Source organism: Ictalurus furcatus, chromosome 4 (genome assembly GCF_023375685.1).
Source record: "Ictalurus furcatus strain D&B chromosome 4, Billie_1.0, whole genome shotgun sequence".
NCBI classification, from domain to species: Eukaryota; Metazoa; Chordata; class Actinopteri; order Siluriformes; family Ictaluridae; genus Ictalurus; species Ictalurus furcatus.
The window spans coordinates 14,211,269-14,223,643 of NC_071258.1; the positions used below are offsets into that span (position 1 = coordinate 14,211,269).

The following is a 12,375-nucleotide window of genomic DNA, read 5'->3' on the forward strand; positions in this document are numbered from 1 at the left end:
TGTATTGCCATGTGAGGACTCAGGGCTGTCCGAGTGCTTGCCTTGAGTTTCTGAAAAATTCAAATCCAAGTGTCCTGGATAGTGCAGGATTAACACAACAAGATAGGCTTGTTTCGTCCGGTTATGATTGACGGCTACTGTGAAGAGCTTCAAAACGTTGATGCTTGGACAAACTATCAAGCAGACTGGGAAAAGAATAAGGAAGCTTGTCCATCTGCTTTTTACTTTTCTCTTTTTTTTTGTTTTGTTTTCTCTCTGCTCTGGTGATTTGTTCTGGTTTGAGAATAGACGTATTGAGACTAAAGTTAACGTACCCAGAGGACAGCACTGCATTCTGCCGCCTCAGCTGCAAGGGAAGTCGGCCTGTCATCTGTTCTCAGTGGTTTTCTTTGCGCAGCTCTCCCAAAAACTCAGAGCAAACATAAAGCCACCCACACATGTCTGGTAAGATTATGCTTCTTAAGAAAAACACACTACCCCGAGTGATGATATAAAAAAAATATGCAGCCCCTCCCCCCTACACACACACGCACACACATACAAACACTTACATATACACCCACCCACACAAAGGAATAAAAACATGTTCCCAGCATCCTCTTGTCAAAGGACTCAACAGTGTCTGTGCATGCCTGTGCCTACACATACAGACAAACTCTCTCTAGCCACACTGCTGTGCAGTTCTCTCATTCATGCTCTCACTACAGTAGTGGCTATAGTTGTAGAAGCTCCTGTGTAATAAAACTACTACACACATACATTATTTCTAATATGCATACCACCGTACACCAGTTTCCCCAATCAATATAAATACAAAAGGCACACCAGATCACCAGTCTCAAATATTTATGTAAGCCTACTCCAGATGCGAATTCGAGGGCATAGTGACATATCCCTCCTTTTACTCTGTTCTCTTTCATAAGAGCTGCTAGCAGTTTTCAGTTGCGTCTTTTGGCACAGAAGCATGGGGCAGATTACATCAGAAAACAACAGACAGACAGTCAGACAGACAGGCCAAGTTTTTCCCCAGTGGAGAAATCTGACCCTGCAGTCCTCATGACCAGTCACCACAACACAACCTTGACCCAGCCAGTGAGAAAGTCTATTGCACAAACCCTTAACGAGATGCAGACACTGGTCACTAGCTGGTCACTCTTATGAAGAAACTCTTAAGCTAAAATAATAACTCAACAGTTGGACGCAGACAGTTGCTTCTGTTACAACACTGATAGGAGAAACAGACAGGAAGACTCAACAGTAGAGCAGCTGTGGGCGAGGCGAACAGCTTCGTCAGTATTCAGGACTTTTCGGTATTTTTCAAAATCGTTGCAGTCTGTGTATTGTGTCCCGCTGCTGAGGAATGTGAAAAATGTCCGCTATGCAAAGCCAGAGACAAACTGTCGGTGTTTGGTGGGGGGAAATCGCCTTTGGAGTAACCCTGAGGAGTGCTGGACGGTGTGTGTGGTGGTGTGTGAGGCCATGAGGCTCTCTATGTGAGACCTTGGAGCTCATCATCAAACTGCCCTCCCCTCCCCTCCGCTCCTTGACCCCCTCTTTCCCTCTCTCCCAGTCGGGGGTGGATTAACGACATGCTTGTCTGGAACACAGGGGCCAGTGAAATGAAACCAGTCTACTGAGCAGATATGTGTACACATATACATAAGCATACATGAGCACACACACACACAAATAAACAAACAAACACACACAGACTTTATGACAACACAAGGCCAAAGCCAAGCAATCAGCCAGTTAGCTTGCTGGAGAGAGAATGTGATGTGGATGCAGAGGAAAGCTATCTAATGGCTAGAGCTATTAAATAGCAACTCCAGGGTTTTTTGATGAAAAACATAACAAATGGGTCTTTTGATCATTTCTGACTTTAAACAAAAGCTTCGTTACTAGCCTATTTACAAACCAGGCGAGGGATGGTCTTAGACATGAGTATGGCTTGCTTTGACATCTAGTCAAAATGTATAGTTATATAGCATGAAGTTGAAAATTAATGCATCGTTTTAGTATAGAGACCAGATAGTAGCAGGTTTACTGTATATCTATGAACGAGAAATCAGAGAAAACAAAGAGGATTTTAAAGTCTTGTTCCTACAGAAAAACACAAAGGAAATGGATTTATTTGTTGTCATACACAACTTCTTGCAAAGCTGCTGCACATGCGGGTGTGGTTTCCGAACTCCATATGGCTGGTTTTTATTTTTTTGCTTTTGGTTTGTTTGCTTTCGTGGTTTTCTATAAGTTTATTTTGTTTTCCTGAGTGCAGAGCACAGAATGAAAAAGTATTCTTCGGCACATTGCGCCAAGTAAAACTCCTTCAAAGACATTTAACATCAAACAAAGTCCTGCAGCAAACAATGAAAATTTTAATCTTCATTGTGCAGGTCATGTTTTTCAATTCGCATGACCTGTGACTCATTCATTGGCGCCTGAAGCTATATTTACGTACTTTCTCACCATGAGTAAATTAATATATTATGGCAAAGTGTCTGTATAGGCTAGATTATTATAACCATGCATAACCACCGCATATGAGCAAATATACTTTCCAAAGCCACTTTCCACACATCAGGATTAAAATGAGCATATGTGATGTTTTTAACTTCTATTCAGTGCTCAACTGACATGCATTTATACGCATGAAGTATGAAAACCTCCTTCCGCACCCTTTGCAGCAGGAGCACGCTTCTCTTCTTTCTTTGTCTGTTCATGTCTATCAGCAGCAGCGTAGCAGATCTAGTCCGCTAGACCAAACCTATTCACACTTCATCCCCAAGCATAAAAGCTCACAATTTCACTCCGAGAAGTCGGGCTAGGGGGTAAAATTGTCGGGAAGAAAGAGTAAAACAGAGCAGGAATTAAGTGACGGTAGGAAGGATGTAGCAACGGCCAAAGGGCGGAGATGCAGATCTGCTCACACGCTCACAAACATGGTGCTGTGCATCTAAGCTTGACATTACTGTGAAATTTTCCAATCAGTACTCTTCCTCATATCGACCTACATGGAAACAATTCCAAACAAAGGTACATTTCCACATTCGAACCACCGAGATGATCAGGAGTTCAGTTAAAGACTTGTCTTGGAGATGATCATAGTCTGTATTAAAGGAAAAAGAGACGTTCCATGTGTAAAAGTAATATAATGGGTTCTGTAATGTCGAGACCTTCATAAATGACTATTCCTCCTGTCCTAATGACTGGGTTCAGAAAGGAGACATTACTTTAATTGCAGTTTTGTGTAACAACAAACAAACAGAGACCAAGCAGCCCAAGGACAATGAGTACCGCTCAATCAAAGTCTGAAATGAAGAGGTGTTTCTCTCACACACACACACACACACACACACCACACAGACCCTCATGCAATAAGTAAACGGGAGCAAGCACATGCTAGAACAAGAACAGGAATGCAATCCAATGCTTTAAACGTTCAAACAATACACAATAGATCTACAGTAGAGTAGATAGCCCACATCCCATTTCACTCATGAACACATGCATGCAAAGAAAAACACAGTGAGCTGAGTGAGTGGACAGCATCTCTCTGTGGCATAATTAGAGAGCATAACTCTCGGATAGAAGCCATCTCCAGTCTGACACAAAACCACTGTGTGCCCTTGAAGAAACATCTGGGCTCAAGAAAAACAAGGCAATTATGTGGACGAGGTGGGAGGAGGGAAGAGAGAAAAGTGGGAAGGATCTGCACTATAGAGTTTGGACCGAGAGCCACTGAGGGGTGGCACAGCCCACAACAAGGCAACCTAGACACCTTCGACAGGCACCACCCTCCTCCTCCTCCTCCCACTTCGGTCCAGATTCATATCTGCTATCTCCTACCTCATCCTATTAGGCCTTATCTTACTCTTGAAACCTCAAGGTTGTCCTTTTATGTTCTTGTTTGAGTTCACCTCCGTTTTACTTTAGTTTATGTACTGGGTAAATATGTCTGGGAAGTGCTGTTTAGCTCCTCTCCTTTACCCACAGCATCTCTTTTACCTGTTTTTTTGTTTTCCTCAGCAGTAGTTCAACATGGAGCCTACACACAGAGCACAAAGCCTGTGGTGCCACTTCCCAAAGCAAATTCTGCGTCCCTTTTGATGCTTTGTGGGGAAACCAAGACAGAACAAAAACGCCCTCAGACAGGTGGGGGATGATGACTGGTTCCCGTAAATCAAGCACTAAACACCCATGAATTAAGCAGGACTTTCATAAGGTCCTTTCTGTTGTGCCTACCTGCCCTTTCCTTTGTTTTTGGGTGGTGCTGAGGCAGCCTAGGATATAGATGACTCACACAGCCCCTAAAGACTCACTATTCAGACACAACATTACCATACCAAACAGGTGTGCAGGGAAACAGGTGCTGACACGTCTAGCAGGGCCTGCTGGTAACTGCCAGGATCAGCACACGGGGGGGGGCGTGGAAAATAAAAGGCTACATCCATTGTGCTGTTCCTACCCCATGTCCTTCAGCACAACTTCTCCCTATACTGACCAGCTCTTGTGCAACAATACACAGGCCTCTGCTTCCCACCTCTCTCACAATATGTATCTGTGGAAGTTTTAATTTCCTCTGTTTGTCTTCTTGCACGTTTGGGGGGGAAATAAGAAGAGGAGGGGCATAGCTCAGCTCATCTAGCCCATAAAAGAACCTGAAAGGCACTCCTGATGCTCCAAGGCTGGGAACAAGCTCCAGCCTTCTTCTCCACTGCGCTTTTCCCAGCATTCACATGCACTTGAGAAAGAAAAAGAGGGCACACAATGCACAAGTTTCCCAGACATTCCAAGACAACCCTCAGCCAGATGTGAGGAGACATGCTGGCATCTATTAATGTGAACCAGCCATAAATAAAGGCATGCCGTTTGAGGTGCGTTACACTGTAAAATACAGTAAGGAATTCTAATAGCAGTAAAGAACTTTGCTGTTTTTTGCAGGACAGTATGTAATTTAGAAAAGGCATAACTGTTGCATTGTTTGCCACAAACATTTTTCTAAACGGGTGCCACCAAAGATCACAAAGATCTCTGTGCTCTAGAGAGAAAATAAGAGTCCACTATCCTTAGCTGTTGTAACAGCTTTTATGACAGCTTGGTCATAAGTCTCTCAATGGAACGTAGATAAAGCTAGCCAAATATTTACTTGATAACACTCAAACTCCAGCTCAGTACTAGTAGTATTATGATAGCTAGTCTAATATTATTGTAACTGTCATATGACTAATATTGTAGTAACAGCTTTTATTACAATATTAGTAATATGACAGTTACTACAAAGTTAGACAAGCTCCTCAGCCAGTCTATGAAAGTGTAGTAATGTACCAGTGGCTGCACAATAAGCAGACATGTACACCAACAGCTATAAAAAAGGATCAGAAACTTGCGAAGTTAATAACCAACTTGCCTGAACGAAAAAAAACTTTCAACTTGTGCACAGTGAAAGACACTCCAACACCCACATGCTCTATGTTCTGGCCATAAAAATGAGTACCTACTGAGTTATGTGCCATATGAGAGATGAGCAGGGCCTAAGATAACTTGGATTAGCACAGCGTTTCATATTACCGGCAAGCTATTCATTACTGACAGCTGATAAAGGAAGAAGTGTTCACTGTTTCAGTGCAAAGCTCAGCAATCCTGACCAACATCAACAAGATCAACAAAACTACAGGCAACTATAAAGCAATAAACTCTGTCATTAGGTTTCTGTTATTAATGATATAACATTATAACCAATTAGAGCTGCAACAACGAATCGATAAAATCGATAATAATAATCGATTATGAAAATCGTTGACAACGACTCTCATAATCGATTACTTGGTCTGCGCATGGCACGGGGTACATTTACTCATTACATTACTTCTGTTCCGAAAACAGGCATCAGAGAGGACATACTAAAGTTGTGTCCCAAATAACGTACTATACACCTACACAATGCACTATGTACTCTATCAACTAGTGTATGAATTTTAGAAGGGTAGTATCAGGTCAAATGGAACAATAGCGGTTTTTGTACTAACCGGAAGTATAAGCCATTTCCCAGCCGATGGCGCATGATGCCAAACGCACGTAATGTGACGCTGCTAGCTTTAGCAGAATACCCAGAGTCAAGGACAATGAATTTCTTCAGTTTACTGTTTATGTCAAAGTTACCTTTTATACCCAACATGACCTCAGTCACCATCAGACGGAAGCGTAATTGTCAAGTGACCGTGGGAAAAAAGTGTGTGACTTCCGAGTCCTCTGAGGCATGGGTGCATTTTATATTAAATGCCGCAGAGAAGACTGTAACCTGCAAACTTTATAAAGAGGAGCATGGAAACACGACAGTGATGCACGAGCACAAACTTGTTCATATCCAAAATGCTCCACTGTGTTCAAGAAGTTGTGGTAACTGCTGCGAGTTGCTTAAAATGTTTAGTTTAATTCAAGTTTATCATCATTATATGCTGTATTTGTGAATGCAGTGCAAATTCCCTCGTTTATTATAACAGGAGCAATCAATTTGTAATGAGGCTGCGCTGCTTCTCACTCACAATGTAGATGCGGCAATAAACAAGTAAAGCACAAGTAAAAACTAATGTCTAATTAAAACGCTATGATCAAAGTAAAGAAGTAAAACAATATGCCTAAAGACATTGAGTAACAGAAACCATAAGGTGCAGTACAAGTGAGATATTTTGATTAATTTAGGACTGTAGTTTAATTATAAGTGCATTTTGGACATCCATAAAAAATAATGCATCCATACTTTATACACACACTAATATATATGTGTATGTAAGTATGTATGTGTGTGTGTGTATTATATATATATATATATATATATATATATGCACACACACATGCATACACATATACACACACATACATATATATATATATATATATATATATATATATATATACACACAGTGAGGGGAAAAAAGTATTTGATCCCCTGCTGATTTTGTACGTTTGCCCACTGACAAAGAAATGATCAGTCTATAATTTTAATGGTAGATTTATTTGAACAGTGAGAGACAGAATAACAACAAGAAAATCCAGAAAAACGCATGTCAAAAATGTTATAAATTGATTTGCATTTTAATGAGGTAAATAAGTATTTGACCCCCTCTCAATCAGAAAGATTTCTGGCTCCCAGGTGTCTTTTATACAGGTAACGAGCTGAGATTAGGAGCACACTCTTAAAGGGAGTGCTCCTAATCTCAGCTTGTTACCTGTATATAAGACACCTGTCCACAGAAGAAATCAATCAATCAGATTCCAAACTCTCCACCATGGCCAAGACCAAAGAGCTCTCCAAGGATGTCAGGGACAAGATTGTAGACCTACACAAGTCTGGAATGGGCTACAAGACCATTGCCAAGTAGCTTGGTGAGAAGGTGACAACAGTTGGTGCGATTATTCGCAAATGGAAGAAACACAAAAGAACTGTCAATCTCCCTCGGCCTGGGGCTCCATGCAAGATCTCACCTCGTGGAGTTGCAATGATCATGTGAACAGTGAGGAATCAGCCCAGAACTACACGGGAGGATCTTGTCAATGATCTCAAGGCAGCTGGGACCATAGTCACCAAGAAAACAATTGGTAACACACTACGCCGTGAAGGACTGAAATCCTGCAGCGCCCGCAAGGTCCCCCTGCTCAAGAAAGCACATATACATTCCCGTCTGAAGTTTGCCAATGAACATCTGAATGATTCAGAGGACAACTGGGTGAAAGTGTTGAGGTCAGATGAGACCAAAATGGAGCTCTTTGGCATCAGCTCAACTCGCCGTGTTTGGAGGAGGAGGAATGCTGCCACTGACCCCAAGAACACCATCCCCACCGTCAAACATGGAGGTGGAAACATTATGCTTTGGGGGTGTTTTTCTGCTAAGGGGACAGGACAACTTCACTGCATCAAAGGGACGATGGACGGGGCCATGTACCGTCAAATCTTGGGTGAGAACCTCCTTCCCTCAGCCAGGGCATTGAAAATGGGTCGTGGATGGGTATTCCAGCATGACAATGACCCAAAACACACGGCCAAGGCAACAAAGGAGTGGCTCAAGAAGAAGCACATTAAGGTCCTGGAGTGGCCTAGCCAGTCTCCAGACCTTAATCCCCTAGGAACTCTATGGAGGGAGCTGAAGGTTCGAGTTGCCAAACGTCAGCCTCGAAACCTTAATGACTTGGAGAAGATCTGCAAAGAGGAGTGGGACAAAATCCCTCCTGAGATGTGTGCAAACCTGGTGGCCAACTACAAGAAACGTCTGACCTCTGTGATTGCCAACAAGGGTTTTGCCACCAAGTACTAAGTCATATTTTGCAGAGTGGTCAAATACATTTTTCCCTCATTAAAATGCAAATCAATTTATAACATTTTTGACATGCGTTTTTCGGGATTTTTTTTGTTGTTATTCTGTCTCTCACTGTTCAAATAAATCTACCATTAAAATTATAGAATGTCATTTCTTTGTCAGTGGGCAAACGTACAAAAGCAGCAGGGGATCAAATACTTTTTTCCCCTCACTGTATTTTATATATATATATATATATATTATATATATATATATATACACACACACACACACACACACATAGATATATAGATAGATATATATATAGATATACACACACACACACAATTGGATTAACAGTTGTGTTTAGTCTGAAGTTTATATTTGTAACACTCAGTTTGTGGATTTTATTTTAAATAAATGAAAAAAATGCTACTGAAAGCCCCCCCCCCCGACCCCCGCGATTATTCGATAAATAATCGGCCGATTAATCTATTATGAAAATAAGCGTTAGTTGCAGCCCCTATAACCAATCTTACCTTTCTGGCAGTGGCTGGAAGTCCAGCAGCGGTAGCTATAATTGTCATTAAAGCTGGTCCTGAAGCACTGAGGGTTGTCCTCCATAATGCCAGGGCACACATCGCTACACTCTTTGGACAGCTTGTTTCCAGCAACGAAGTTATTAAACTCTGCATCCATAATGAGTGACCAGTCCACCGAGTCGAGATAGCACAGCTCTGGGTTCTTCTCGATTCTAATGGCACCTCGCGTGATGTTCCTCAAGTTGTATAGGCCGATGTCCTTCAGGCTGGTCATCTCAAAAATGACCAGGGCGTAGTTGTAGAAGAGGTTGCGTCCTCGGATGACACTGAGGTTTGGGAAGAGTGTGCTGAGGCTGTCAAGGCCAGCTACACGGAACAGGAGTAGGTAGTCTGTGACCATGGTGAGCTTTGGGAAGCTAAGCATGCGAAACTCCTGATGAGGGTTGTGGTTTTTATCTCCTATCAGGAGGATCTGCAGGTAGCCCTCCACCACCGTGCAGTTCTCCAGCTTCTTGAACTCACTGATGTCATTGCGGATATCGATGTGAGGACCACAGACTGTTGGAAAATAAGAGAGAATACAGTCAGATATTTGAAACTGGAACAAACTTGGATATAATTATTGGTATTATTATTGCTATTTAGGATCTCACAGTTTCAAATACTTAATTATAGCTTTCCGTCATATTTGAAAAGCTAGGTTTTGCACAAGAGTTAGTGCTGGTCAAAAGGACAACAGTAAAAGCGGTATATAAATATTTATACAGTTAGTTCCGAGCCACTAATTTCATTGGACGAGCGATGTTCCAAGAATGCTTGTTTAGTATAAACACACTGAAGTTTCATTGTCTACATCACTCTGCTTGTCTGTGTTCCCAGTGAAACGGTTACTACAGTAGAGTTAGAAACATCATCAGCAGACATGGCAAACGATACATTTTTCATGCATATAACTTCTGACTTTAAACACAAAAGCTCGGCAGCTGAAGATGAAAAGGAAGAAGGGAAGCCAATTTCACCGCCAATTTCACCAGATGTACAAATCACTGTGAGCTAGCTACCCAGCTAGCCAAATGGCTATTAGGGAGTGTGACTTCTTTGGGCTCTATTTCCGTTCACAGAGCTAAAATAAACAAATTATTTGGCCATATTGCGTCCGAAATGTCAATTACTCAGTCAATTTATTTATAAAACAGTTGTATAAAAGCAATATTGGACTCGCAGTCGTGCTGTTTGACCGAATATCAGCACAACTGCAATTATTGGCAGGCTTGTGCCTACAGCCGAATCACAGCCATGCTGATATATATTATAACCGCACTCTTGCTCATGCAATATTGCTTAAATATATCCCACTGCACAGATCCACACTTTGTTCACACTGCACACAAAGGGGAATTATAGCTTTTGTTCCTCTTTCTTATGAAGTGGTGCCAACACACAGAGTCAGCTAAGGCAAACCCAGTGTGGCAATTCAATGTGTTAGGGAAAAAACAGGCATTTATGTGGAGACTCATGTTCTCTGTATAGTTTTGTGGGATACAGGATCCAAAAATCTTCTAAAAAATGTTTTTCACCCCAAATGACCCCAGCGTTTAAAAAGGCTATCCATGTCTATGTGCCACACAAAAAGCAACCTGTATGCAAAACAAGAGTTCAGAGCCAGAGTGTTCTCATTCATCCACTCGCTCACAAAAACCCACAAATAAAACACTTAGGTTTTATTTTGGAGAGTTATATCTGCTTTATGTGATGTCTTTCCAACAGCTATCTGAAGCAGTGACTAGTAGTCATATAGCAGTCCTTGTGGACAGTCAAGCCAGTGTGTGGCCAAAAGCTCCCACAGTTTGAATTAGGCAAACAGGCTGTGATATTGTGCAAATTAGAAATCATGGACTGAACAGTACAGTCTTTATCTTAACCAATGGAGATTATAAAACCACAACTGCGAAAGATCAGATGATATAAATAACATGCTATTGGCTAAAACAAAAGAATGAACATAAACCAAAACAAAAACGACTTCATAAATGTGACTTTTCAAAGAACATATCTCTCTGCTGGAACTTGGTAGAACTCAATCAGCACACAAAATACGTGAATAAGTGCACTCACTCCTTGGGTTTTTTTGTGTTCCTGGCATGGTTGCTCTGTCTCAGACAGCTAGCATCATGCATCACATCCAAAACACTTTACATTACAGCAGCATTAAAACACAGGGCAAATTTACACATAGTCCAAACAAGTCAAAATCTATTATCTGGTGTCTTTTCCTTCATGAGGAAAAAAAGCAAAAAAAAAAAACCACACACACACTCATCTGATAAGCGAACAAACCACTATGACAGCCTGCCAAGAACATGAATCCGATTTGACGTTCCTCATTCACCCAGCTTGCCCAAAATAGTGAGCACATTGTTTATTAAGCTCCTGTCAGCCTAGTAAGGGCATCCAAATTTAGAACGGAAATGACTGCTCCATGAGAAAATAGTATTTGTTTCTCCTATCACGGCACGGCCGTGCTCGGGAGCCAGGGAGTTGTATGTCCCCTTTGTTTCGTTCTTGGATTTTTTTGTTGTTCTCGTTTTCTCTTCCTGCTGCCAGAGAGGAGGAGGACGGCTGGATTGGCATAAACACAAAGACTAATTTGTTTGTTGGTAAAGAGAAACTCTGCTCCTCAGTTCCTGTTGGATTCATTAATAAAATCAGACCAGCATTACATGAATGAAACGGCCCAGGAAGTATAGCTGTATCTGCACATGCAACGAATTAATCTAAACAATTCAGCTCCAACACATAAATTACCAATTATTGTCTTAGATACACTGTTATATAGACGTTTAACAAATGTCTCTGTATTGGCAAGACTGTGTGAGCTGCCTGGAGCCAACTGACACAGCCATGTGCCCACCAGTTGACCTCTGCCATGAATCCAACAGTGATCCGAGGCCCGTTTCCCAGTTCCCATTCCAATCTCATTCCACTTGTGGAGATCCAGTTCTTCCGCAAACACACGCCCAGCAAGAAACACATCTAATATCTCATTCTCCAGTCCCATCCCACAAGGACTGCTTTCAACCCAAAGTGGACAACATCTTTGCATTTGTATAATTTCCAACCATTGCTTATTCCAAAAACTATTCCAGACTTTTCTTTTCCCCATTTATCCCACAATGTTTTAGGCACTGACCTGGATCTGTCTGTGGGACATTTTAAGCAATGTAAATATAATAGGAAGCGTGATGGAGAAAATAAATCAACAAGAGTCTTCTTACTTTTTATTTCAATCCCTCAAACTCTCAAGACCTGCCGAGAGTCCTCATTCTTCTAACTATGTACAATTCCTATTACTTCCATTGTAGTTACTGAATAATTTGTAGTAGCTACTTTAAAATGCTTTTAATCACTCAATCACTTAGCTTAAAATGCTTAGATTAAAGTGCTTTTAATCACTCATTTAAAAAAAATTCAAATTTAAGTTGTTGTTTCAATAATCAGTTTTAATGTTTAGATACACACAAAATATGCCTTTAATTGTG

The 12,375-nt window shown here is 41.3% G+C and overlaps 1 protein-coding gene across 2 annotated transcripts in view; it reads right to left on the reverse strand.

Moving 5' to 3' along the window:
• The window catches only part of igf1ra (insulin-like growth factor 1a receptor), a 116,646-nt gene that overhangs the window by 83,952 nt on the left and 20,319 nt on the right, over positions 1-12,375 (reverse strand). For both annotated transcript variants that reach the window (XM_053623111.1, XM_053623113.1), the window contains exon 2: positions 8,834-9,394. In XM_053623111.1, the coding sequence (XP_053479086.1) occupies positions 8,834-9,394 (561 nt within the window). The remainder of the gene's footprint in view (positions 1-8,833; positions 9,395-12,375) is intronic.